Source organism: Bos javanicus, chromosome 15, assembly GCF_032452875.1.
Source record: "Bos javanicus breed banteng chromosome 15, ARS-OSU_banteng_1.0, whole genome shotgun sequence".
Taxonomy (NCBI): Eukaryota; Metazoa; Chordata; class Mammalia; order Artiodactyla; family Bovidae; genus Bos; species Bos javanicus.
In genome coordinates, this window is record NC_083882.1 from 35,085,342 (window position 1) to 35,113,231 (window position 27,890).

Genomic DNA, 27,890 nt, shown 5'->3' on the forward strand with positions numbered 1-27,890 from the left:
CTCTGGCTCTGTACTTCTGGGCTCCCCGGGGACTGAGCAAGGGGCCTGTTTTCTCTCCACAAGGGCCGGGAGCTGTTCATGACAGACCGGGAGCGGCTGGCAGAGGTCCGGCAGCGCGAGCTGCAGCGGCAGGAGCTCCTGATGCAGAAGCGGCTGGCGATGGAATCCAACAAGATCCTCCAGGAGCAGCAGGAGATGGAGAGGCAGTGAGTGTGGCCAGCCAGGGAGCCCCCACCCGGCCCTCCCAGGCCCCGTACCATCCCACCTGCTTTGCTTCCTGTCGGCTGTGTCCTGGGCTGACTTCATTCTCTCCCCCTGAGGCCTGTCCTCACACCAGATGGGTTCAGTGATGCTCAGCGCGAGTATCCCCTGCCTCCAGACCACTGGGCTCCCCTCTCTTTAACAAGGAAACCCCCTGATTTCCAAGACTCAGGAATATGGAAAATGAGGCTGCTACTAGCAGTAGCTAACATTTGTCAACTACCAACCATACGGCTGGCGTTGCATGAGGGCCTTGTTTATGTTCCTTAACTGAATTCCCATAATAACTGCGAAAGATACATGGTTATTAACCCATTTTACAGGTGAGGACACTGAGACTCAGGTTACACCACTCGTGTACCAAGTCAGATATGGCCAAGCTGTGGAATTCACACCCCGGCACTTTGGCCATCCCATCTGTGGTGATTAAGAACTGTCCCCCACCAACCCCAGAGTGGCTGGGATGATGACTGAGAATAAATGGAGCTAGCAATTCATAACTCAAAAACCATTGTCAAAATTCCAATCTAGCTGCATTCTACAAGCATAGTAAGAATTTGGGAAAGGAAGGTGGACAGGATCTTTCCATCTTTCCCATCACAGAATTAGCCTGGAGAACCACCCTGGCCTTGGTTAGCAGCCCCAGCATTGCTTCTGGGGTCCGGGGCCCTCCTCTGGGAGGACCTCACTCAGTCACTTCCTCTTGGTATTTAGAGGTGGCTGCATGGCATGTGGCCTGCCCTGAATGGCCTCTAGTCCCCTGCAGAGGAGCATCTCTGCTCATCAGTGCCAAGCAAAACCACACAGACTTTTTTGGGACCCAGACTTTTTTGGACCCACTTCCTCAGCATCCAAATTTGGTGCAGGCATCCTTGGAAAGGAGCCTGGAAGAAATATTTAAAGCTTTTTCTCAAATCAGAGATTAGCTGCAAGGAAGAGTTAACTTCTCTTACGTCGACTCCAGCATGTCAACCTGCATTTGTGTTTCAGAAGGAAAAAGGAAATTGCCCAGAAGGCAGCAGAGGAGAATGAGAGATACCGGAAGGAGATGGAACAGTGAGTACCTTAGCCCCATATGTCTGCACACACACATCTGTGTGTGGACGTGGGTGTGCTCACAGGAGTGTGGCCCCAGAGGCCACTTCCAGGCCCAGTTTACCTGGCCCTGGATGGAAGAGCCTGGCAGGCTGTAGTCCATGGGGTCGCGAAGAGTCAGACACGACTGAGCAACTTCACTTTTACTTTTCACTTTCATGCATTGGAGAAGGAAATGACAACCCACTCCAGTGTTCTTGCCTGGAGAATCCCAGGGACGGGGGAGCCTGGTGGGCTGCCATCTATGGGGTCGCACAGAGTCCGACATGACTGAAGCGACTTAGCAGCAGCAGCTTGCCCCCTGGTGGATCGTCCTTTATTTGCAGCCATTCCATAATCCTAGTAATGGGTCTTCCTAGGTTGGGGTGACTGGAACATGGTTTTGTTTGCCAGGGTGGCCTTCCCACCTGATTTAGAACACAAATGCCAGGGACTTGGTTCCTTCACCACAACTGGAACCACATGGCTACTCCCCAGGGTGGTTGGGGTTCTCCAATAGGCAGAAGGCCGGCCTGTGAAGGTTGTGACTCCAGTCACAGGCATGGGAATCTTATTTCAGGATCGTGGAGGAGGAAGAGAAGTTCAGGAAGCAGTGGGAAGAAGACTGGGGCTCAAAGGAACAGCTGCGTTCACCTAAAACCATCACCGCCGAGGTGCACCCGATACCCCTTCGCAAGCCAAAGTGTATGTATCATGTGCTGGCGGGGAGAGGGCTTCCTCCAGGGACCTGGGGGTGTCTCGACAAAAGTACAAGTCTCCCTACACCTACCACCACCTGCCCAGGCCAATCAGCCATGGCTGTCTTCACGGAGGGGCAGCCATGTGTAGGGGCTGTCTGCCAGGGTGTTGGGATGGGTGGAGTCTGCCTGCCCACCTTGCCCTGGGGCCTGCTGCCAGGCTCTGCCCCATGATACAGACTCCAGCATGTGCCCCTGGACCTCTGAAGAGGGACTAGAGAATGGTGGCAAAAGCAAGAACTGCTCAGGGATGATCATCTTCGTATGTCGGGTGTCACGCCCTCTTTTTGCCGGGTTCTAAACTGGGGCTGTGTTGAAACAGCAGGAAGAAAGAGGGGAAGGGATTCACGTGAGAGGCTTCTGTGATCCACGGCCGGTGGGCAGCCGTGGGAGGAGCTTCCTGGGAACACCCCTACCTCCTGCACCCCTGTGCGTGGACCGCAGTCACTCTCCTCCGCGGGTGGAGTTGGGGAGAGAACTGTGCGACCCTCCGAAGCACCAGGCTTCAGCCATCCTGGGGCGTCAGCAACCTCTACCCTTCCCATCTGTCCTCATCTGTCTTATGATCCCATGTCCACTTTGAGGCCAGGCCCCCACCAACTGCTCGCCTGTCCACCTGCTGTCCACCTCAGCTCCCAGGATGTCATGTCTCTTCAAGGGGCAGAGGAGGGGGTTCAGTCTCAGTGCTTCTCCCATGCGCTAGTGGTGGGGAGTCAGGAGCAAAGCAGTGTGGGGACTGTGGCAGTCACAGGTCCAGGATTCCTGGTTGGGCCTCTACTCTGACTTTCCAGCTGTTTTGATTTGTACCTGACATGGGGCAGAATCTATTCCAGCTGACTGTGCTCAGCTGACCTGGGATCCTTCAGGTATGGGGTTGAATCTGCATTTGAGAACCAAGGTTCCCCCACTTCCGCTGTGCAACGGCCATATGGGATCCTATGATGGGGTCCAGACAGCTATGGCCCCAACTGTGGATCATACTGAGCCCTGGAGGGACATAAAATTGCCAGGACAGGCCACTTGGGTCAACAAGAGGTGCAGGGCATCTGGATAGTTCCATGTCACCCTCCCTGGAGCAGGGCAAACAGCCCCCAGCACATTCCTTGCTGGCACCAGGGCAGTGTCATCTCGGGTCCTCTCCCAAGGACAAAGCACTCTGTCATCAGCCACCCCATGACATTTTGGTGTTAGTTGAGCTAAATTCTCAGTGAAAAATCAGTGTTTTAGACAGGGAGCTAATTTGTTCTTAGGAGTGAAATAGGAGCTTCCAAAGGAGAGGAATCAATTTTAATTGCTTCTTATGAAAGTAATCCTAGTCAATTTAGTACCTTCCTAGAAACTGGATCTGGGCTTCAGAGCAAACACACCCTTTCAGAAACTGTAGAAAATAAAAACCCTTTCTCTAGCTATTTATTCAGTGCTTTTAACCCAAATCAATCTTCTTGAATAAAAGGAGCAGGAACTTTCCCTTTGCTCGAAACATAAGTGTTTTCTCAGGGGACCCCGGGAAGCACGTGACTGATGACCAGGGCCTGCCAGCCGAGCTGAAGTGGCTACACCTCCCTCCACCTCTGTTTGCATCGGCAGTTTAATTCTGCTTTGGAGATTGGTCAGGAAATACATTAAGGCGTCTGAGCCAGCCCAATTCCTGCCACTTGCCTATTGCTGGGAGGCTGGAATGCTCTCTTCTTGAGCTGATAGAACTAGGCTGCAGCCTGTCCCTCCCTGACCACTCTTCAATTTGGGGGACCAGTCAGCTGACAGGTTATTTATCTGATTCAAGTGTCTGCCTATGTGGACCCTGCATTTCTGAACAGAAAGGAAAGAGTGAGGAACATCTCTTGCCTGGAAAATAAAGCAGTTCATCCTAATGATCCACCCTGATCTTCTCCCTACTCCCTGTCCCAGGGATCTGGCTGCCTACCCATGACTGACCCAGCAGAACCCCAACATGACATTGAGTCCTCAAAGCCAGGACATGCCATCACAGAGGCCCCAAAATAGCTTTCCTTAGCAAAAGCAACAGGGAGCAGAGGGGTATTTAAGGATCCCAGAGCTGGAAGGCTTGAGAGATAAAGAAGTTTAAGTAAGAGCTTTCTAGCCATCTGTCCTCATCAAGGACCCCATCTGGTAGCCCCCACCCCATTAGACCCCATGGTTTAGAAGCTGAGTTTTGTTTCCTACCAATCTGTTAAGTCATCCTTTTGTGTTCATTGTTTCTTTAAGTAATCCCTCTCATTAGCAAGAAAGCAAGTGTTTCACTGTGGAGTAAATATAAACTGAGCCAAAAGCAAAGGAACTTATTAATACTTATAACCTTTTCCTTTGTTAATGGGCAAGTTCTTCTCATTAATATTTTAAAATATTAATAAGCAGCTCAAAACAGACTCAAATATTCCAGGGCCCCAGGGAGGCCAGAGTCCGGGTTAGAAACCACTGGAACAGATGGTTTGGTGTTCTCCACATTAGGTCGAAATCCATGTCTTCCTAACTACTTTTACTCCTTGGTATCTCCTCACCTTAAGATCCCAACTTCCATCTGCTGCCCATCCGCACAGTTCTGACATCCCCTGGGGACCCAGAGCTCCCAGGGTGATCAGAAGCAGCAGGGAGGATCTGTTCTCCCATTGCAGGCCCCTGGTAAATACTCAGGTGTTTCTGACATCAGCACCACCCTTCCCGTGTCAACCAAATACCTTGCAAAATCGTTCTCATGCTGCCGTCAGATCAGATTAGCCCAATATACAGGTAGAGAAATGAGAGCTTCTAAGGCTGAAAACGCTGCATGCACCATCCCACAGCAAGAAACCTTTCCTCTGGATTCCTGAGCCATGTTCCTGCCCCTGACCTCCCAGGTCTCCTGTGGAATAAGCTGGTCACAGGCCCCCGGGCTCCCCCAACCACCTCTGGCCCCTTGGTCTTCCAAGTCCCTCTTGGTTCACCAGCTTCCTCCCCTTTTCCTGGGTAGATGATCTGGGCGTGGACCCTGAGTTTGACCCAGCAGATGACTTGGACGGAGGCACGGACAAGCGGGGAGAGCAGGTTTGCGGCCCCTGCTTCGCTTCCTGGCCTTACTGCTCTGCTTGCCCTGCCTGCTTCTTCCTGCCAAACCTGTACACTCTCAGCTCTGCGGGGCCAGTACATGGTGGGGACTCCTGAAGTCTGGGAAGCTCCTCCAAGCCCCCGACCTGGTCCAAGCACTGCCCGCAAAACCTTGAGGAAAAGACCTGTGCCCGGACTGAAATGTCAGCTGGAACCACTGAATCAAATATTTAATGCCCCACAGGCCCAGGTTCCTCCTCTGGTGGCCTGGCCTCTCCCCTAGGGCTCTCTAGACCTCCCCAACATCCAGCAACTAAGAGGGAAGTGCTGGCTCCAGCAGGGGGACTTTCTAGATCCTGTTCCAAAATTCAGGCTGGTCAAGGGTGGGTCATTAAGCCATCACCACTGGCCAGGGAGCTTTAGCCTTGCGATATTAGCCCATCCTTCATGCTGTTGTTGGGGAAGGCAGGAGCTGCGGATCTGGCCTGGGTAGGGATATGCTTTTCTGGGGGCAGTTCTTCTGCCAACTGCTGCCTGAGCATCTTTCCCAGGGCTGACCCCCTCCCCCCACCCTGCTGGGTCTCCTCTTTCGACGTTAAAACCTGAGGACATGGACCACACTGTGAGGCAGACAGTTCTGTCCTGTCTGACTGTCGTTCTAGGCAGAGACCCAGGCTCCCTTTTGTTTTGGGTTGTTTCTTGGATGGAGGGACCCTACACCGGTTAGGAGAGGCCTCACTCAATGGGGCTTTGTGTTTGCAGACTGTGGCTATGATGGGGAAAAGCTCATCCTTCTACAAGGGGCTTTATCTTGACTTTCTGGCACTGACTTCTGAAGCCAGTGTCCAGGGGGAGGCAGTTGACAGCGGCCCAGGGCCTGGGAATCAGGCCGTTTCTCGGGTTGTCTTGGGCCTGCTTTACAACCTGGGTGAGGCCAGGTAAGTGGAGAGGCAGAGGGTGTGGTTTGGCTGTTGGATTTGCTGGGGCTGCTTTCATCTCCCAAAGCCACACGTTCTTTGGGAACCCAGCTCCCGGCTGCTGCCTATGGATGCCCTGGTTAAGCTGATCTGCCTCTCATCACTTTGTTCTCTGTGTTCTTATAGCCTTTGGCTGGTTTTATCGTTACGATGGCAAATTCCCAACCATCCGGAAGGTAGGCCAGGACAGAGTGCTGTTGGCAGCTGAGTTTGCTGTGGGTTTTGACCTTTCCCATTGTTTCTTTTCCTGTTGCCTCTCAACAGTGTGACCACCTGTTTACTGGGGGAGCTAACCCCCTCTGTGCCTCTCTGATGCCTGATGTCACAGGACAGGGCGCTGTCACAGGGGCACCGTGGGGGAAGTATTCACAGGTGGAGACCTGCCCAGGTACCATCAGGCTCCGCTGGGTCGGCACCAGGCCCACTGGGCACGGGGCAGGGCAGAGCCATGGCAGGAATCTTCTGCTTTGTTTCTCTGTCAAGTAAGACCAGAGGCTAAGAGCAGAAGCCAAGGTCAGACAGAGTGAAAAATCCAATTGGGTGCATGCAGGACAGGTTATGAAGCTGACTGCACCAGACACAGACTGGCTCCAGGGTGGGGATTTTTCTGCCTCAGGCTGGATTCAAAGCCGCACCAATCCTAGCTCTATCCTAGAAATTTCCCTGCATGTGCCCAGGATAATGCATTTTTCTGGGCTCTGGGGCCTTGAGTTTTCTCTCTAAATCTTATTCCTGTATCTCCAGACCCCATAAAGCTCCCTCTTTTTTTTTTTTTTCCTAAATCACTTTGGCATTTGATTAGGAAAATGTTGCTGTTAATATTTGTAGATTGGACATTCAGAATGACTTGGTATTTGGAAATCAGGCATCAGCATAAATCTGGGTGAACTAATTTAGGTGTTATCATTAGACTGGCTCTTTCTGGCAGGATGTCAATTCCCCAGAAACCAAAACACTGGCAGCTGGGTGACCTTGATGATATGTAACGTCTCCCTGTCTGGAAAATGGGAATGTCTGATGTGCTGGAAACAACCACCCCCTTCCTGTAACATGGTACTGTTAAGATAATAGATGGCAGTATTGCTCTTGACAGGGGTAAATGTCTTTACCTAGGAGCACAGATAATGATCTGTATGGCACTGAATAAGCACAACAGAGCATCTCAGGGGATCCCTTTCTACACTGCCCCTCTCTCAGAAAGGTCTTGGTCTCATGGGCTGTCCTTCTCATCTTACAGGCTGACTCTATGGCTTATGATATTTCACTGGGTTCAGTTTCTAATTCTTCTCTATATGCTACCTCTACTAGACAGGATAACACACACACACACACACACACACACACACGCACACATATGCCCCCCACCACACACACATAGGATTTTACTTGAAAAAATAATAAAAGGAGATGTACAGGCAAATTCTTTTCCAAGCACTAATAACTAGGTAAATCTAAAAGAATTAGTGTCTCCTTCACACACACCTCCCATCAGAAATTGCAGCACTTGAGAATCGCTGTTGGTAAAGAGGAAAGCCTGTTTTCCTCTACTCAGTAGTCTAGTCATTCTAGAAATCGCTTGTGTTTTGGTTTTCATTTCATTTCCAAAAGAGAGAAAAATCATGTGAAGGTAGAGGCAAGAGCACCCCCCCACCTGCCTGTCCTCTCAGTCTGGACCAGAGGGAACATTTGCAGTGAATTTAACTGACCGCTAAAGGACAACAGAATTATGTCCCTCAGGCTGACTCTGAAAATCCACTGACATTTTTTTTCTAGAGTTATATGAGATGCTTTGTCTCCAAGCAGCTTGAACCAAGTCCCTAAGTATTACAAGTGGCCTTCGATGGTCGTGATCAGCAGTGCACAAAATTCCCCTTATTTGAAAAGATAACTATTCAGAGTCTTCCTGGGCCCTCTGGGGCTCAAGGAGCCCAGGCCTGTGGCCTCACAAAGTCTATTCCAGTGCCCGAAGGCTTTGTGGTTCTGACTGAGTCCTTTCCCCAGGACTGCTTTAGTAAATTATGCAGACCAACCCTACTGGTAGGAGCCTGCCCTCTGACAAGAGAGGCAGATTCACAAACAGCTAAGTAACCCATACGGAGAAGGCTACTATGAGATCAGTATGCAACGCTGTGGGGCAGCTTGCCTTTCTGCATCAGTAAGCAGGTGCTCTTTTCTTGGAGATGGGACAGAAACTGCCACATCTCCCTCCCCGCCCTGGAGCCCTAGCTCTAAAATCTTAACACTGGTGTTAAACAGTAGAATGGCCATGCCTATTATGAAGGTCCCTGTGGGAGGTCATGCCCTTAATCTAGCAAGCTGCCATTGGGCAGAATGGTTCTGACTCCTCTTGGGGAGTTGTCTGAATCAAAAATGCGATAGTAAAGAGTCATCTATCAACTGAGCCAAGAGTTTAGTGAACAAGGTAAGAAGGAACCAAGCAGGGCTCTGAAGCCATTTTCTCAAGTGGCGCATAGACTGCTATGAGGGTGGGGCCCCCATCTGCTAGATGGGGGGCCATCTCCAAATCACCTGTGCACAGAGGTGGGGGACAGAATGACTCAGTCACAGGTCTGTAATGATCCAGGCCCCTCAGCTGTGGACAAAGTTGTGTGTCCATTGCTGGGAAACTCCATTTCTCATTCCTGGCCTTGAATGATGGGATGATTCAGGAGTTCTGAGAGCAGGCCCCACCCAGGAAGGCCTGGGAGGGTGGGGGTGAGTTCAGCAAATGTGTGGGTTTCCTCCTTCCCTGTTTCCTGGCCCCTGTCCTCCATGCTGTACGAGGGGCCGACACTCCCTCCTGCCTTGCTCCCCTTGCCCCCAGCTCATCAGGGTGCAGTGGGGAAACTGTGGGACCTGGAAGACTCTAGTCCAAATTCTGGCACCACCACTTACTAGATGTTTGACACCAGGCAAGGGACTTCACCTTCATCAAGAGAAGGGAGATTGAACCTGGGTCTTCTGCATTGCAGGCAGATTCTCTACCGTCTGAGCCACCAGGGAAGCCCCATGGATGGGATAAGCAATGTAAACCTCTTGGTACATAGGCAGTCCATAAGTCTTAATTCTCTTCCTTCTTTACTCCTTGGCTTCCCTGCAAGCCCATGGGAGAAGCAGCCGGGAAAGCAGACTTTGTGGTCTAATTCAAACAGGAAAAAGAAGTCCATTTGCCCTCCATTTCCCTCCCCCAATCCTCTGGAACCCTGAGTGCCAGTGAAGAACACTTGGGCCATCCTACCTACCTACCCCTCCACACCAACTCCCAGCCCTACAGTTTCTACCTAGTCCACCTAGTTCAGAGGAAACAGTGGGTTTGGACTCTGCAGGAGGAAAAGGTCTGCTGTTAAAGCAGCAGGACAAAATTGATGTCCTTGGCTCTGGGCTTCCAGGTCTGAGGCTGCCATCCTTCTCCTCTAGCTCAGGACAGAGGATCTCTGTAAATGAGGCTTAGCCATCTGTCCCAGATTTTCTCTAGAATCTACCAGGATGCCTCTGTGGTATCTGAACATCCAGATAATGGAGAAGGCCTATGCCCAGACACTGGGAAATAAATACAGTGCCTTTTGAAAATACAGCATTTGGAAGCTTATAAAGTGCTTTCATAGATGTTATTTCATTGGCTCTAGATGGCAAACCTGTAGGGCAGGTATTTCTCCCATTTTGGAGGTGAGATAAACCAGGCCCAGAGAGGTTAAGGAGCTTAACCAAGGTCACACAGCTTGTTAGTGAACTAGTAAGCCAGCTCTTCTGACTGGCACAGGACGTGTGTCTTACTCTGTCATGGGTAGCAGCATCCTGCCTGTTCTAAAGCCGAAGCCCAGTGCCCCATTGCCGAGTGTGATTGAGCAGACCTAGGAGAGGGACTCATGGGGGGAGGTGCCTGCTGTTGTCTGAATGCCCTGTTTGCTGTGCTGTGCCAATGTCAACACTGCCTTGTAACCCTTGTATAAACAATGCCACATCTGCTCAGAAAGGAAAGGATAAGAAGAAAGCCAAGTATGATAGCCTTCAGGAGTTGAGAAAGAATAAGAAGGAACTGGAGTTTGAGCAGAAGCTTTACAAAGAGAAAGAGGAAATGCTGGAGAAGGAAAAGCAACTGAAGATCAACCGGCTGGCCCAGGAGGTATGACATGTCCTGCTCCCAGGGCAGGGAGCATCCCTGGGACAGTTTGGTTGGTTCCCACCATGCTCTCAGGGAACCAGCTAGAGTAGCTATTCCCAGATGGAGTCTGAGGATCAAGTGAGCCCAGTCCCCTCCCCAGGCTGGAGGGTGAGATCTTCCCACCTCCCCAGCGTGAGACTAGCTTCTGGCTAAGGTGTGTATGTTGGGATCAAGATTCACCTCCTTGCTCAGGAGTTGGCCTCTCTGCCCAGACTGTGGGTCTCAGGTTGGCCTCGATGCACAGGGCTAGAGGTCTGTGTCTGTCCTCAACCCCCACCCCACCAGATTGAGCACAAGGCTAGGCCTCTCCTCCTTGGTATGGCCGTAAAGCTGGCCTCCCTGCTCAGGGTTTGGGTCTGAGGCTAACCCTTCTGCCCAGACTGTAGATCTGAAGTTAGCCTTCTACTCACCTGTCATTAGATCTGGGTCAGTTTGAGCTCCCGCCCCACCTCCATCACCAACTCAGGTTATGAGAATGCCAAGCTGATTAGATTACAAAACCAGAGAAATCCTGGAAAATGTGAAGTGCATTAGATTTGACATTAGAACAAATTAGCTACAGAATTAAAGATAACATTGAACTTGTGCTCCTGAGGACAAGGCAGCCTGGAATGAGGGGAAAAAGAAACAAACAGTAAAGCTGGACTCTTGGAATGTGCCTACAAAAGGACCATTTTTGGAGAATCCTAAGAGCCTTAGGGTTTGTGGGAATCCTAAAGACAGCTAATCCCATGCAAGGCATGAGCCCCTTCTCGAATTTTGCCTACATCTGCTGTAAGCTAACACCCCAACACCTCTCTCCCTATTTCCCCTCCACTGGGGCCAGGTGGAATAAGCCTGGGGCTTTTTCTAGGTAGTTGACACATTCAGCAGTCCTCTGGGTTTTTTAAGAAGTGCTTTGAACTGTTGACTCGAGTGTGCCGCCCACGTGTGACTCCGTGTACCCTCTGTCTTCTCCATTTTGTGCTGGCCGTGGGTCCCAGGTATCTGAGACAGAGCGGGAAGACCTTGAGGAGTCGGAAAAGATTCAGTATTGGGTGGAAAGGCTCTGTCAGACACGCCTTGAGCAGATTTCCTCTGCTGATAATGAGATTTCAGAGGTAACAGAGCCCTTCCCAGAGCCCTTCTGTCTGTGTAGACCCTCCTGCTGCCTTTGGAACCACCCACCCTGGGGACAGCGGGAGGCAGCATGTCCCCATGCTAGGGAGGCAGTCTGGCCACTGACAGGCTTCACCCTCCAGGGCTGCTGACCAGCCCATTCCCTGCTCCCCTCTTGAGGAGGGAGGTGTGTCTGTATTTCTGGGCTTATTTCCAGAGTGACCTCTAAGTCCCAGCCCATCTGAGATGATCAGTGTGGCCTGCTGTCCTGGCATAATTATTAAGAGTGTACTTTTCCCTGTCATGTGCGTTCCAATTTAGATGATGAATTATATGGTTGCCTTTTCATCACTCCCATGCGTTTGGGTACCCCCTACTGGCCACCTGGTATGGGATCAGCTGGGCACCCAGGGGGCAGAGAATTGACTGCCCCTCCCATTTCCAAGGTTCGGGTTTGAGGGTGGTGGGTCTCCAGCAGCAAGAGAAACAGATGAGCATTAGACTCGGTGTATCGTAAAGTGGGGCGCTCCTCAGTGACAGAACTTCCTTGCCATCCCCAGATGACCACAGGGCCCCCACCTCCCCCGCCCTCTGTGTCTCCCCTGGCCCCGCCCCTGAGACGCTTCGCAGGCGGGCTGCACCTGCACACCACTGACCTGGATGACATCCCCTTGGACATGTTCTACTATCCCCCCAAGAGTGCCTCTGCCTTGCCTGTGATGCCTCACCCTCCACCCTCCAACCCACCCTCCAAGGTGTCCGCACCCCCTGTCCTGCCCTCATCGGGCCGCCTGAGTGCCTCTTCCTCGCCCTGGGTGCAGCGCACTCCACCCCCCATTCCCATCCCTCCCCCGCCCTCCATTCCCACGCAAGACCTCACTCCCACCCGCCCGCTGCCCTCGGCACTGGAAGAAGCGCTGGGCAACCACCCGTTGCGCACTGGGGAGACAGGCAATCCAGCAGAGGACTGGGAGGCCAAGAACCACGGGGGGAAGCCTGCCAACTCTCCTGTCCCCGATCGGAGCTTCCCACCCACCCAGAAGGTACTGCCTCAGTTCCGCATGCAATGCAGGGAAGCAGGAAGAGTGGGCCGGGCTGCTGTTTCCTACGCCCTGCTCTGCTCCTGTGAGTGCAGACAGGAGGAAACATCACCACAGCCCCTTTTCCAGGAACTGGCTCCCAGCCTGCAGTTGTGGACTTCCTGCATGTCTATGGCTTCTGCTGATTTTGAAGTGCTGCATGGTATGGTGAATTGCCTGTGATACTTGGGGTGAGCAACAGTGTATCAGTGTTGATTGTTCTCTCTGCTCCTCTTGGCTAGTACTGGCTGGTAACCTTCACTGTAGCACTTGCAAGCTTGTGTTAATGAAGAGCCAGAGCTCTATTTATATGCCAGGTAGTCGTTTCTTGATATTAGCTCAGAAAGCCTTTAATGTGGTGAATGAATCCTCTGTTTAACAGGGGAGCGGTATTAGGCTCTGTAAATGAGGTGATAACACCGTCCAGTGAAGTATTAAGACATTACCAAGCCTTTTTCTACGACACTAGCCAACTATATTAGCTTGAAGCCTAATACCCAGAAATTTCTAGCCAACTGCCAGCTAGGAAAAAAGTGAAAATGGATAGTTCCTAGAAAGTTCCAAATTTGCAGCTAAAAGATTAAGGACCTTTTTCTCGGATGTCAGCAGGCAGAACAGTGATCTTTCTCAAAAAGACATATTCCTCATTAATTGTTCTTAAGCCAAAGACTAAGAGGCAATCCACAGTGAAGACACAGAGCTTTGATCTCTGGGAGGGAAAAATGAAATATTTCTCTGCTCCAGTAGCTGTAAGGGAAGACTTCAGTCAGAACTTCAGCAGCTCATGTCGGCTAAGAGTGGGGTTTGAGGGCAGGGTAGTCAGTAGTACCCGATCAGCTGTTTTTATTAACCTTTGCTGCATGGGTTTGGGTTCCTGCATGAAGTGCAGACTAAGCATCTCAGAGCATTCGGGGAGCACTTGGAGGAAAGAATTTGGGAACAAAGTACCAGATGCTAACAAGGCTGCAACTGCCAGCAGGGGCCTCTCAGAGGGACTCCCAGTGGGGCCCTGAGCCCTGAACCCTGACAGAAGTCTGGCATTTCAAGGATGTCTTGCCCCCAGGCCCAGCCAGAGCAGGTTTGCAGGGGGCTGAGTGAGTCTGGCACAGAAGCCCACATCCTTCTTGAGAGGGGCCCCCACCAAGAGGGGCAGCAGCTTTCCCTCAACAAATTCAGCTCAGCAATCAACTGGGCACCTTCCCTGTGCTTCTGTGTCGGGGCTGTGGCAGCAGGGTGCGGGGAGCAGAGCTGAAGACAGCACAGAGACAGTTGGCACTCTTGTGCTGTCCAGGACTTTGCCAGCTAAAGGATTAACAGCTGACCAGGCGGGAATCAGCTATAGCAGCAGCACAGGCTAGGTGCTATGGGAGGGATTCATTCTAATGGAAGGTTGACGGCACCTCTTCAGAGCTAAGCCTTGGGGGATAGTGATACATGTAGGATGGGAGAAGGCTACTTCAGGTGCCAAGGACATAACAATGACAAGACGGAACTACCCAGGTTTGAATCCTGGCTCAGTCGCTGGCTGTATGACTTTGGGCATGCACTGCTTCATCTGTCTGAGCCTGGGTTTCCTCATCTGTAAAATGGGAATGCTAACTTATTATGAGGATCAAATGAATTAATACATGAACTCATTCTAAGTTAATAATTGGAGCACACAGGAGGTGCTCAATAGACATTGCCTATCATCAGTGACAGATCAGGGTACAAGAAAATTTGGGTAAAGCTGCAAATATGAGGTCAGAGGTAAACTGCAGCCTTTTGAATCAGGGTCAAGATTCAAAACCAGGTCTCACTTTCACAGATTCCTCCAGTCATCATGAAGTTCTCACTGTTAGTTCCTGATCAGAGCAGAGAGAAAAATAAAAGCTCCCCACACACAAGGAGCCTCTGAAAAACTGGACCCTAAATGTCTTAAGTGACATAAAAGCCATGAAGGTTGGGGGTTAGCTGTCTCAGTTAGCTTCATCTCTCTACATCAGCACTTCGGTCTGTGCATCACCAACCCTGCCCATCCTCCTCCTCCCTGCATGCTCGGGCGAGGGTCATCAGTGCTGCAGTGGGACATGTGGACCACCACACGTCTGCACAGTCAGCCCTGCCCCCAGCAGGTCTTGGGTGGTGGAAACAAACACCCGTGTCAGCCCCACAGGCACCTGCCAGGGGAAGGTTTCCAGGGCACTATCTGCCCCCAGCCCCATGCGTCCACTCACCTACTAAGTTCTTCATTTACTCATGTAACTTGTTTAATGACTCCTACTCTATGCCAGATGCTGTGCTGGGCACTGAGAGCCAGCACAAGATGGACAGCCCAGTCCTGAGTCTGGTGGGAGGACAGCCAAGTCAGCAGAAAACTCCCGCACACCATGACAGATGGGGGAAATGCAGGAGGGGTGGGGAGGAAAAGCTCAAGGAATGGTCCGCAAAGGTGGAGACCCCCAAGCCAACACCTGGGCAGGTAAAGCAGGAGGCAAGTGCATGTGCAAAGGCCTCAAGGCAGGAAAGCCGAGCGCTTTGGAGGCTCAATCTAGTCAGCGTGAGGAGGGCAAGGAGTGAGGGATGAGATTGCCAAGGAAGGGAGAGAAGCCCCTGGGGGCTGAGCCAAGGAGCTTGGTAGTCAGTGAGGACCCATGGAGGGTTCGGGGCAGGGCTGTGACCCGATTTGTCTTGCCCAAGATGATCAAGCGGGTCAGAGCCAAGCAGACATGTTGCATCAGCTCTCCTGATGCTGTGCTTACTGGTCCGCCCTTCCAGCCCCCGCCTCCAGGGCCTCTGTGCCCACCCACCAGGAGCAGCAGATGCTGCGTGTGCAGTCCAGGGACTGCAGCTGCCTCCTTAGAAAGAGAAGAGGATGGATGGCACCCGTGGCCACTGAGGGGAAGCCTTGAAAGTATCCTCTGAGTGACAGTGCCCGCTGGCGCCCCCACAACAGGCTCCGGCTCAAGTCCCTGATTCCTCGGAACCACCCAAATGTTTCTGTAGCCTCAGGACACACTGTGGCCGAGGGACTTCTTGTCCCTCTGCTGAAGGTCACACACCTAGGACATTCCACAAGGTGAATGGGCCAGGCTGGCTCAGTGCATGGTGTGAATTTGCCTGTGTGTCAAAGTGCCATGGTTGGCCTGGGCCACCCATCTCATGACCTCACATGGGCTTCTCTTTAAACTAATCCCTGTAGACATTCTGCCCAAGCCCACAGCCTCCACGAGGCCCTGGCGTGTCCACCATCTCCAAGCCTGTCATGGTCCACCAGGAGTCCAACTATGTCTACAGGCCACCTGTGAAGTCCGAGGTCCTGGTAAGCCCCTCAGGTGTCCTGCAAGGCTGCTTCAGAGGAGTGGACATGGGCTGTCTCCCCTGGCTGCTGCTGCTGCCTCTAGAGGAAAAGTGAGGGGGGATTCAGAGTTTGTAATAACTCTGCAATAACTCTTTGTAAGGCTAATAACCTTCTCATTAGCCAGGCGGTGAATCCATGTGGGTATAGGTGGCTGTTTCCACAACCAGTGAAATTCCTGTTCCTCACTTGATCAAATGGCCTAGAGCGCCATCTCAAAGTAAGAATAATAACAGCACTGATTATTATCAGCCTCCATGTGTCAGGCTCTGTAAGGCCCCATTTAATCTTCACGATAATCCAGTGAGATGGTTCAACACTTGAGGAAACTGAGGCTTAGAGAGGTTAAGTAGGTTGTCCAAGGCAGAGCCAAGTCTGACTATTTACTCCAGTCTTTCAGACTCCAAAGCCCAAGTTCTTATCTCCATTGCATTTTGCCAAAACCTATAGCAATTCCAGTTGCCCTGGCCTGAGCGCCTAAGGCCTGTGGTGGGTCACCCTCAGATGGGGCAGTAAGCAAAGCTGACCCATTTCCCTTCTCCATTTCATGTCTCACTCCTCACTGGGGCCGCGAGTGAGGGGTGTGGTCCTGGGGGTAGGGGGACGGTCTACTCCCTCACCCCCATCACCTATGACTGAGCAAATTGGGACCAGGTGCACCCCCCTCCAGGGGTGCCGGCCACTGACAGGCCTCCCGCCCACGGTGAGAAGAGCCGTGCTCGAGTTTATACTCCCCTCTCAAGGAAAGCCTATCCAAATGTCAGGGTGGAGCCACTTTGATAGTTACTTTGAGTTTTAGCTGTCCTCTCAGCTCCCCAAAGAGCGCAAGTTCACTCTCCCATGAAAGCCTGCAGACGCCTCCGCATTGCGTTTTCAGGCTGATGACAAGGGGTGGTGTCTGCTTGCCTGGGACTGGTAGCTGCTGTGTCTGGGGGTGTTGAGGGCCGCCCCTCACCATAAATCAGGCTGCATCTGTCTGGGGATGGATGTTGGCCAGGCAGCCCCAGGCTGGCAGGCCCAAGGCCTGGCACCAGGGGGCAGACGAGACCAATTGGTAGAGTCCAGCATTTTTTTTTTTTTTTCTCCTCTGGCAGCCACAGGAGATGTTGAAGAGGATGGTGGTTTATCAGACAGCGTTCCGACAAGTAAAAGGATCCCCGTCGTGTGTCTGTGGTCCTTTGCACCTCCTTCTGCACCTCCCACTCTGACCTCCCTTGCGGTGCCTGTCAGCTCCAAGGTGGCCCCAAGCACCATCTGCTGGCGGCCTCAGGCCAGAACTGTGTCCCTCATTCCCTGTGGCTCTGGGCTGGGGGTTCTCATATAAGGTGGGAACCCTGGGGTGGTGAGACCCCATGCGCAAGCTGAGAAAGCCACAGGTCCCTGGGGACTCACCTCTTTTGCTGCTGTTTGTTCATAGAGGAGCAGGAAGAGGGAACGCTCAGAGTGTCACAGAGGCCAAGATGGCTGCTTGCTCCAGCCATAGAGAGAAAGGGCCGCCTGAGGCATTTCCCTGCCCCTGCCCCTCCTTTCCTTCTCAAGGCAGATCACAGCTTCAACAAACCCCACCTGGTCCCAAACCAGCATCAGGAAGAAAGTGGGGCCCAAGGACTTCTATCTGCAGGGGGCATTCCTGTGCACGGGCCCGCAGAAGTCCTTGCTGGTCCCTAAGTGGGTTCAGGCAGGCAACCATTTATCCTCCCGCCTCCTGGGGCTTACATCCTCAGAGCCAGCCGTTGGTTTAGCCATCTCATTGCCAATGAAAGAGCCCAAGATAGAGATCTTGAAGCCAACGTCCTCGTGTGTGCATGCTCAGTCATGCCCAACTCTTTGCCACTCCGTGGACTGTAGTAGCCTGCCAGGCTCTGTCCATGGGATTCTCCAGGCAAGAATATTGGAGTGGGTTGCCATTTCCTCCTCCAGGGGATCTTTCCAACCCAGGGATTGAACCCATGTCTTCTGTGTCTCCTGCATTGACAGGCAAATTCTTTACCACTGAGCCACTCAGGAAGCCCACCAACATGCTCACCAGTAGCCTAATATATGACTACAGGCTGAAACAGACTGCAGGCAGGGAAGAAAGGGGACATATCAGCTGTACAGTGGGACAGGGGGGCCTTCTAAGGAGGCTGCCCATAACCCACTGGGCAGTGACAGGTACCCAAGGTGTGCTGTGCCAAGCACTGTTTATAAATATGTTATGTATTTTAACTCTTTTAATCTTTACCAGAACCTAGGAAGTAAGCGCTTATATCATCCCCATTTTGTAGATGCAGAGACATTGGAAATCATGCCCTTGGTGGCACAGCCAGTATCAGACCCCGGATTTGAATTTAACCTAGGAGGTCAGGCTCCACAGTCAGGCTCCTAAATCTTCCACCACCCTCTTGGGCATGAATGTCACCTCTCTGGGTCCCAGTGTCTCCAATCTGTTGGATGAAGGGCTAACTCCCTCTTCAAGGACTGACCGGCACTAGTGGCTTATAGATCTGTCATCTGAATTCATGCAAGGCACAAGTCCTTGCCACCTGGCCTGTGACTGAGAGCAGATCCTCAGAGGAAAGGAGAGAGGGAGACCCATGGCCGGCACAGCTCAGTTTTCCGGAAGAAACAGCCATGGGTAGGCAGAGACCTCCTGGTAGAAGGGAATTGACTCCACGTCCTGCCGTTACCCTTCTTGCCCATGGATTTCTCTGCTGCCCTGACACCCACATGCCAGCCCGGGAATGGCCTCAGAGCTGGGCCAGGCTGGAGACCCCCAGGCTTTTTTGGGGTGAGCCTGAGTGATGAAGGCTCATGAGGAGGCAGATGCCCAGGGACCTGTCTGCTGCTCTCTGGCCCCTGTCTTGTGCCCTGAGCTTGGTTGTTCCGTGCTGGGCATAGAGGGGGCTGTGGCCACCCATGATGCCAACCACAGGCCCCAGGGGACATGGTAGGGCCCAGGTGACTGTGTGCTGGGGGATGGCTCCACTCAACAAAGCTTATATGGGCATTGGTCACAGGGCTTCTCCTTTGCACCCACCTTGCCAAGGGGACTGACTGAGGCTTGGGGTGCCCAGCCCCTCAGTCTGTGGACCCTGGGCTCCCTCTCTCTGTGTGTGATTCCTGGAAAGACTGTGCTTTCTGACTCTGCTTCCCCTTCTCCCTTCTCATCACTTTGTTTCTACTTCTTGGGGATGTTGTCCCCATAGCCCCCACTAAGCCAGGTCCTCTGAACTGAGGGTCTCCCTCCTCCTCCCTTGGCTAGAGTTCTGGGGGAGCCTTGCATTCTAGATAAACATGACATGAAGAATGGTACCAGGCACTGGGCAAGCACAGACACCCCCTTTTCCTCTGGGTGCCTGATGTCCCTTCCCCATGCATCATGCTGTAGCTGGTTTCCATAGGAAGACCCCTAAGCTGTATCATCCTTCTTTGGGGGCCAGAGCAGTAGGTGGAGAAAAGCTGGGCTTCACCCCCAGAACCGGGACCTGGCTTCAGATGGGCTTGGAGGGACTGAGAAAGGGCCTGAAAGACCTAAAGCTGTGGGCAAGGAGACCTTCAGCAAGGCTGCCCAGACCACCTCAACGTCAGCAGGTGCCCCTGCCAGCCACAGATGCCCACCCCTCCAGAACAGTGCTGGGCCCAGGGCTGGGGTCCTTCAAATGCTTCCCGAGCTTCCTGCTTCTCCCATACATAGATGCTCTGGCTGTTGGGGTGACCAGCCTCCTCCCCGCATCCCCCATGCTGGCCACAGCTGCCTCCTTACCCGCTACTCTCTCCCTACCTCCCAGCCATTCCCTGTCTTCCTTCACCCTAAGCTTATTTCCTGCAGTGCCCCTGGAGGAGCCCGAAGCCCTAACACTCTCACTTTGCTTCCAGGATTTCCGGAAATATGAGGAAGGCTTCGACCCCTACTCCATGGTGAGAGATGACGCTCCTGCCCTGGGGAGTAAGCCCAGGAGCAGGGGTGGGGGGTTATGGTCTATTTGGTGGCGATGCTTTTGGGCTCTGAGGGTCCTGGGGATGAGTTATGGTCTGTGAAGAGCCCCAAGGAGGCTCTTGCCTGTGAAGGCTTCTTTCAAACAGCATTCCACTGTGAACTGTGTGTGCGTGTGCTTTATAACAATAGTTACACTTGCTGAGCACTAACTGCGTACCAGGCACTGTGCTGGTGACACCAGGCATGCTCCTCACAACAATCCCAGGGACAAACCATCTCTGTGTGTGGGTGTCCATGGGGCCCCCAGTTGATGACTGATGGGAATGGGGCGGGCAGGGTCCCCTTGTCCACCCCTTCTCTGGGGCCCAAAGTCCCGCAGGTGCCTGGCTTTCCCTCCCACCCCTGTCCCCACCTGCATCCTTCACCCCTGTCTTCTTCCTCTAGTTCACCCCGGAGCAGATCATGGGGAAGGATGTCCGGCTCCTGCGCATTAAGAAGGTATGGGGCACACGGAGGCTGGGCAAGGACCACGCTTCTCTGTCCCTGCCCCCTCCTGTCTTGGTCCCTTGTTTCTCCTACTCTCAAAGTGACTCCTGGGTGACTTCTCAGATCCCCACTCTCCTCCGCCCCCATGGGGACACCCCTTCCTCTGGTGGGACCACATGCCCAGGCTCCACTTGGTGCCCACGTCCCATTTTCTTGCTGACAGCACTGCCCCCCGTGGCTTCTCCTGCCCTCTCTGTGGCCCCAAGAGGGTCCTGGGTGCCTAGGTGCCCACAGTCTGTTGTCTGCTTGGCTCCAAAGGCCTGTTTCCCTCTCATCAGGAGGGAGCTTTAGACCTGGCCCTGGAAGGCGGCGTGGACTCCCCGATCGGGAAGGTGGTTGTCTCCGCCGTTTACGAGGGTGGAGCTGCTGAGCGGCATGGTGAGTGGGGACCAGCCATGCTCAGGTTTGGGGATGGTGTGATGGTTATACCGGCTCCTCCAGGAAAGCAAACAGCAGCCTGCTGGGAGCGGGCTGACAGCTCTCAGGAATGCTCTCCCCGTTGGATCCATCCAGCAGTCCCACATGTTCCTCATGGGCACAGGAGCACAGAGCCACACAGACACCACTCTGCCCTCCAGAGGCTCCCTGTCTAGGGGTGGAAACATCCTCAGAATCACCGAATGCTGACTGTAACAGTGTGGTGTGCTGCAGGCTGGCCAAGGACTAAGAGGGTAGAGGGAAGCTGTGGGAACCCTGAGGGCCTAACCCACTGAGGGAAAGGGGGCAGCCTGGAGGGCTCCCTGCGATGGTGATACCTGAGCTGAGCCTTTAAAGGTAAGTCAGTGCTTGCCTTGAGAAGGAGAGAAGGAGCTTTCCAGGCAGAGAGGACCGCACAAGTAAAGGCAAGAAACCACTGAAACTTTACCTGTGCTTTCAACAACGGTAAGAGCCAACATCTGTCCAGAACTAACCTTGCACCAAATGCTATTCTAAGTACCTGCATATAGCCTGTGTCTAAGTATTTCATGTGCATTAACCTATTTAATCCATATACAACCCTGAGAGTAGATATGGCTATCACTCTCATTTCACATCTCAGGAAACTGAGGCACAGGAAGGGTTCAGGGCCTGCAGCCAGCAGCAGTGGAGGCAGCACTTGGACACAACTGTTTGGTCCTTTGCTTTACTGGCCAGCACAAGTGCCACCCCTGCTTGAGACCTTCTGCAGCAGATCTTCTTGCTTTGCCTTGATCCCCTTACCAACAAAAAACACCCCCTGCTAATGAATGAAGCCTCTGTGGAGCCGGCACAGACTCAAACGATCAACCCATTCATGTGTCAGTGTCCAAAATGCCACCACTAATGAATTCTTCTTCCAGTCCGGCAGCTTTTCAGTACTCCTGACTCCTTGTGGAGGAATAGATGCCCTTGAAGGAGGAGTCCCTTTGCAGGCCAAAGAGGGCTTCCCTGGTAGCTCAGATGGTAAAGAATTTGCCTGCAATGCAGGAGACCAAGGTTTGATCCCTGGGTAGAGACGATCCTCTGGAGGAGGGCATGGCAACTGACTCCAGTATTCTTGCCTAGGAAAATCCCATGAACAGGGGAGCCTGGTGGGCTACAGTCCATGGGGTTGCAAAGAGTTGTACATGACTTAGCAACGAACACACCACACACCCTTGCAGGGAATTCTGGGGTCAGATCCCTTCTTGACAGTGCTAGGCTGGAGTCTCTCCCATAAGCTGTGAGAACAGAGGGCGGTGTGGGCCTGAGGAAGGAGGTGGAGTGATGGCAAGGGGACCTGGCCATGGTGGCAGCCAGGCTTCTGTGAGTTACTAGGGTGAGTCCAGCTCAGCCTCCCATGGCCTTCATGACCTCGCCCCTCACAGCCACACTCTGCGCCTTCATTTCTGCTATAGGAGGGGGACCTGCTCAACCAGGCAGCTGCTGGAGCCCACCTCTGCCCACCTGGCTCACAGCCTCCTCCTCTGCCCTCCTTTCCTGCACCAGCAGAGGGAAGGGTCGATGCTCGGCCCCACCTGTCTGCCATGTCTAGCAGGGAAAGAGCACCAGGATGGCTGGGTGACTTCCTGGGCCCTCTCCTCCTTACAAAGCCCCAGCCCGAGCACTGTCTTATTGGCCCTGCGGCTCCATTTGGGTTTGTACAAAATGAAAATGTGAAAGCTGCCTCTCCCCGGGCCCACTGTCCAGAAGAAGCTGCTGTCTACAGTTTGGTCCCACACTGCTTGGACATACAAGCAGCTGGTGAAAGTTCCCCAGGAGCACATGTGTTTTAAGCCACCACAGCTGCCATCTTCAGTAGCACACGCCACAGTCTGGTAGGCCTTCACACCCAGGAGGCTCCTGGGTAAACGGTGTCAACATAACACAGAATGTTCCGTGGACACCAGGGCTGGGAGCAAGGCCTCAAAAAAATAAGAAGAGGCTCTGAAGTTGAAGTTGTGTGGGGAAACCATGCACAATCAACTTCTTGGAGAGGCACAATGCATATCAGTATACTCAAACATACTATATTAGTATGTTCAAGGCTCTGACAAGTCCTGCAGCGATACTTCTATTTAGTTTATAACTTCAGCTTTTCTCAAACTTATCAGATCATAGGTCCGCTTATCCAGGAACACCTTCAACCACACTCATTCATTCAAGAACTATCTGTTGAATTCCTATTTTGTATTAGGTATTTCATTAAGCACTGGATATGTAGTGGTGAATCAAAAATACAATCCCTGCCCTTATGGAGCTGACAGTCTGATAGGAGGGACCACCAGTCAACAAACAGATACATGATTACAAATTGTGAACATGCTGTACAGGAAAGGACCAGGGGAATACTAGGTTATGAGAGAATAATGGGAAAGAGCCACTTGAGATTGGGTGTGGGGAGTGAGTCAGAGAAGACCTCTCAAGAGTTTTATCTCAGACTTGGAACACATGAGGAAAGAGTGAAGGCAAGTGCCGCAGGTGAAACATCATGAGAAGGCTCTGGGGCAGGAAAGAACTCAGGCTCGGGGACCTAAAACCAACCAGAATGGCTGAAGCACAGAGAGGGAGGCTCACAGAAGTAGCTTGTGTTTCTGGTTAACCTCACCGGAAATGCAGGTCAGCCTCCCTCTGCAGTCAGAGGGACAAAAGTTGGGTTGGCAGTAATTCATCACTGGTGTCCCGATTCTGCTGAGCTGGGGGGAGAGCGTGTGGATGGGGTGGGAAGGAAGTGCTGCCCTTGAGTAACCTGGTCAATTGTCACCCCTTATGCTTTCTGAACCTATATGAGCTTTCTGAATCCAAGAGTCAGGCCCCTTCTGCAGCCCTACAGAGATTCCCTGTTTTCCACTTAGAGCCCAGTTGCATGTCAGCCTTCCTTTCCTGCAGGTGGCATTGTGAAAGGGGATGAGATCATGGCCATCAATGGCAAGATCGTGACAGACTACACCTTAGCTGAGGCTGAGGCCGCCTTGCAGAAGGCCTGGAATCAAGGGGTAAGAACAAACCCCCTCCTTTCTTCCCTCCCTGGTCTGCCTGCCTCAAACCCTGGCCTCTTCAGCCAGACCTTACAGTCAGGGTACCCCATCCCAGAGCAGATATCCAAGGTCCAAGTAACTCTTGGGTGACACCCACATATCCTATCTGGCCAGTGGTCTTAATCTGACGAAACAGAATTCACAAAGTCAGTTTCTGACCTTGAGTCCAAAAGCCAAGTAGCATAAATAGACTTCACAAGACCAGATGTGGCAGCCCACCCAAGAAAAAGACTTAAAGTCTTCACTAAGTACATGCCAAACAGGAATCAAAAGAGTGCTCGGGGCTACTAGAAAGCATTAACAGAAGTAGAGGGCCCAGAACGGAGGAGGGGCTGGCGGTAATCTGCCCTGGCTCATTAGGCACCCACCTGGGTCAGGACTGCCAGGTAAGGTCTCCCAGCCTGTGCTCTGCACAATCAGAGGGGGTGCCCTCCTACAGACTACAGTGTGAATGGTGCCCGCTCGTGTTGTGCAGTGCACAACCTGTGCAACTGTATGCAGGCAGCTGAGCCTGAGCTATTAAGTTCGGTGCCAAGGATGCTGACCAGATGGGCCTGGGACCCACATGAAGGGATGTGGAGAAGAGAAGACTTACGGGTAACACAATGACTGTCTCTGATTATCTGAAGTGCTGCATTAGGGTAGAGGGAACAGAGTGTTTTCTGTGATTTTGAGGGCAGAACTGGATTGAATGGAGGGAGGTCCTGGGGAGAGATTTCAGTTCAGTATCAGGAACGATTACATGGTAGAGGGGCCTAATGATATTCCACAAAATTTGTTTTGGATATACCCAAGCCAAGGATGGACAATGAGGAACAAGATAAGGATGGAGGTGATGCCATTGAGGGGATTTAAATGTTAGGAGCAGAAAGAGCCTGAAGTTCCCTAATTGGCTGTGCATCAGAATGACCGAGGGAGTTTATTGAAAATGCTGTTTCCCAGGACCTAACCTCAGATTTCTGGGGACCAAGTCCATGAATCTAGAATTTGAAGTAGTTTCCTGAGTGATTCTGAGGTTTTTGCCTGACTGTGGTCCACAGATCACCATTTGGGAATCTGGTGTCATTCAAGGACCTGGCAACTCTGGTCTCAGTGGTTCTGAAACCTCAGAGACTGGAAGCTTCCCCAGACCGAACGATTGCACCGTGAGAGTCCTCCCCACCAGGAGGACCTCCAGCCCCACCTGGGCCCACCTTCCCATGGGGAGAAGACCCCAGCTGGCTGTTCCTGGGCCATGGTGCCCAGGCATGGGAACGGAGTGTCAGGGGCAGACATGCCGTGACCACTGAGCATGCCCCAGAGTCACACAGCTTCTCCCCACAGGATTGGATCGACCTTGTCATCGCCGTCTGTCCCCCCAAGGAGTATGACGATGAGCTGTAAGTGTGTGCAGGCGCCTGGCCCACTCTGTTGTCTTCCTCCTCCTCCTCCGGAATCTTAGCCACTTTCTCTCACCCAGCCCCAGCCCTCTTCCAGCTTGAAGGAATGGCCCAAGCACACAACATCTAGTAATAATTGATCCTAGAAAGCTCCCCGTCTAGAATAAGCCTAGAACAAAGTCACAGTCCTCAAGTATTGCCAGAGCTGTCTCTAAGTCTGTCTTGTCCAAATTCTTCTTTCCATGTGGAAAACAGGCCAAGTAAACAATGAAGTAGGGACAAGCCTCAGATTTCTGATTCTCCACGCAGCACTTCGTCTCCAGCCCCATCACCAGCTAGTTTAAAGACTTCTGTGTCTTTTGTTCTCTGGAGGGTCTTCCTGATCCTTAGTTCCTTTACCTCATGTAGCCAGGGCCATAGGCTTTGGCCCCACCCTGCAGGTTTTCCTTGGTCCAGGGTCTGTCTTTGTGTGTGTTTCATTCGTGTCTCTCTGTACATCTCTCTGTCTCATTCTGTCTCTCTTCCCCTTCCCTGCCACTTCCCCATCCTTCCTGTCCATCTCTCTCCCATTCACTCCTCTCCCCTGCATCCTTCTTCCCTTCATCACTCTCCCACTTCTCTTGGCCTTCATCCTCACTTCATCACAGCACCTCCCCACCTCCATGCTTGCCTGTCACAGCTGTGCCTGCTTGCTCCCCCTCCCAGCAGAGGCTGAGTCCTGTATGTCTTAGAGAATCAAGGTCCTGTAGCAACTAATTCTGGAACCCAGGGTCCAGGCAGGACCCAAAGCAGGAGCCCAGTGAAGGGAGAAGTCCGGAGGCGCTCTGCCTGGAATAACAAAGCCCTGTTTTGTGTTTCCTGCTCTGCTCTGCATATATAGCCCCTCTCTTCCCTCTTCTGTAGCCAAAAGCCCCCAGCCAGTCTGAAAGCTCCTTGAAGACCGTGCTCCTGTGCTTAGACATGGGTTCCTCCTGCAACCGGAGCCCAGCAGCCCCCACGGTGAATAGGCAGGCGGGCTGCATGTCGTGGCCGTCCGCTGCCCACGCTGTCAGCAGGTTCTTTGGACTGGTGTCTGGGGGATGTGCCATCCCTGAAGTGCCACCTGGGCCTGCTGGTGATGATGCTGCAATTCTGTGGGACTCAGAGGCCCTCCTGCTCAGGGAAGCCGAGCAGAGCCCCGTTTGTAGCATGCTTGAGACCTGGGTGTCCTCACTCACCACAGCCCTGGGGATCTGCCCTTGGTCCCCACCACACCGTCGTGAGCAGGATGGAGCAGTGAGCACCATTCTCTGCTGGACACAGGTAGCGCCTCAAACCAGGCATGATGGGCTGAGAGAGCCCAAAGGAAGCACAGCCTGGATTTCCCCTTCCCTGTGAGCCCGCCCTGGGAGCTCCACCAGGACACTGTGCTGGGGTAGAGCTGGGGCAGTTTTGAAGCAACTGAAGCTGGTCCAAAGAACCAGGGCTGGCCTATCTGACTGGTCCATGTCCTGTTGTGACTCGTGGCCTGAGCCGGGCTCAGTGTCCTCGGCACCTTCCCTCCCCCTTGACTCTGGACTCTATCTGTGGGACACTGTGGAGCCCAGCTTTGGGATGTCTTTCCTGCCCTGTGACAGGACGGTGCCCGTGGACAGAGCTGGTAGGTGGCCATGAACCTGGGGTTTGGTGTGGCCTAAAGCCCACAGCTGGCAGCTTCTGGGGCAGACCGTGATGACTTTTCTGTTACAAGTTTCTCAAAACATTAGGGCCTCATGCTCCTAAGTCAGTTGACCTCAACTGTGGCTGTGGCTTGTGGGGTGGCCTCAGTGGGCCTATGTTTTCTGTCATTTGCCATCTGCTCTTTTCGAGGGACCTCGGCCCCTTTGCCTTCTGGTCCCCTCTTACCTCATCCCTGGTGTCCCTTCTGCTCCCTCCCTGGCTCCTGTGTGCCCGGGCTATGGCCGGGGTGTGGCTGCTCGGTGTCCGGAAGCCGGCAGGGCTTTGTGCCTCTGGGGTGCAGTGTGTGCTCCCTGCCGTTGGCCTTGCCCTCGGCTGAGTGCCCGCCCGCAGGCCTGCACCTGCCTGGTTTGTTCCTCTTCCCCACAGGACCTTCTTCTGAAGTTTAGAGGAGAAAACAAATTCACCCCTAGAAGCCAGTGAGCTGTGGCTCCACCCTCCTGATCATCATGCCTGGAACCGTCTGAGACACAGCCGCCAGCAGGCTCCCTGGAAACCCGCAGCTGCCTCCCAGGGATGGCAAACTTCCTCTGACTCTGAAGCAGGGCTGCATGAGGAGCACCTCGGGCCACCCTTCTGAAGGCCAACATGGAGGGAGGGAGCAGCCAGCCATCTGAAGGGGCCCTGTGGTCCAGACTCTTCGGTCATTCCTCTGCCCAGTGAATCTGGGAGACTCCTCCCTGAACTCTGCTAGGACCTGACTCTTGGGTCTCTCTCTCTCTCCCCCATCCCTTTCCTCCCTCTCCTGGTCTCCTTGCTGCTAAGATTGATGCCACAACCTTACTCTGAACTCATTAATAAAATAAGCAGCCTTCTTTTCTAGCTTATAGGAGTGAGTGTGGCTTTGGACAGCAGGTTCAAGGCTGTCAAATTAAAATTCATGTAGTTTTGCCTCCTATTCAAGAATGAGAAACAGATCTGGGTGCCGGGGTCTGGGACTGACTTGAAGGATGTGATCCAATGGCCAGGAGCTGGCTTTGAGCAGGGGGCTGGGGAAGCTGGAGACAGGCTGGGCTCTTCAGTGTCTTCTCAGCAGAAGGATGGCAGAAAATGAAGCTCTTGTGGC

The 27,890-nt window shown here is 52.9% G+C and overlaps 1 protein-coding gene across 3 annotated transcripts in view; it reads left to right on the forward strand.

Moving 5' to 3' along the window:
• The window catches only part of USH1C (USH1 protein network component harmonin), a 48,744-nt gene extending 21,098 nt beyond the window's left edge, over window positions 1-27,646 (forward strand). Inside the window, exons 12-26 of one of the 3 annotated variants that reach the window (XM_061440663.1) lie at window positions 64-206; window positions 1,252-1,317; window positions 1,916-2,040; window positions 5,062-5,135; window positions 10,083-10,235; window positions 11,258-11,374; window positions 11,933-12,415; window positions 15,633-15,752; window positions 16,883-16,933; window positions 19,647-19,688; window positions 20,152-20,205; window positions 20,532-20,631; window positions 23,581-23,687; window positions 25,053-25,108; window positions 27,194-27,646. In XM_061440663.1, the coding sequence (XP_061296647.1) occupies window positions 64-206; window positions 1,252-1,317; window positions 1,916-2,040; window positions 5,062-5,135; window positions 10,083-10,235; window positions 11,258-11,374; window positions 11,933-12,415; window positions 15,633-15,752; window positions 16,883-16,933; window positions 19,647-19,688; window positions 20,152-20,205; window positions 20,532-20,631; window positions 23,581-23,687; window positions 25,053-25,108; window positions 27,194-27,206 (1,704 nt within the window). In that variant the 3' untranslated portion in view covers window positions 27,207-27,646. The remainder of the gene's footprint in view (window positions 1-63; window positions 207-1,251; window positions 1,318-1,915; window positions 2,041-5,061; window positions 5,136-10,082; window positions 10,236-11,257; window positions 11,375-11,932; window positions 12,416-15,632; window positions 15,753-16,882; window positions 16,934-19,646; window positions 19,689-20,151; window positions 20,206-20,531; window positions 20,632-23,580; window positions 23,688-25,052; window positions 25,109-27,193) is intronic. The other 2 variants (XM_061440664.1, XM_061440665.1) reach the window with 2 other exon arrangements.
• Window positions 27,647-27,890: the final 244 nt, after the last annotated feature.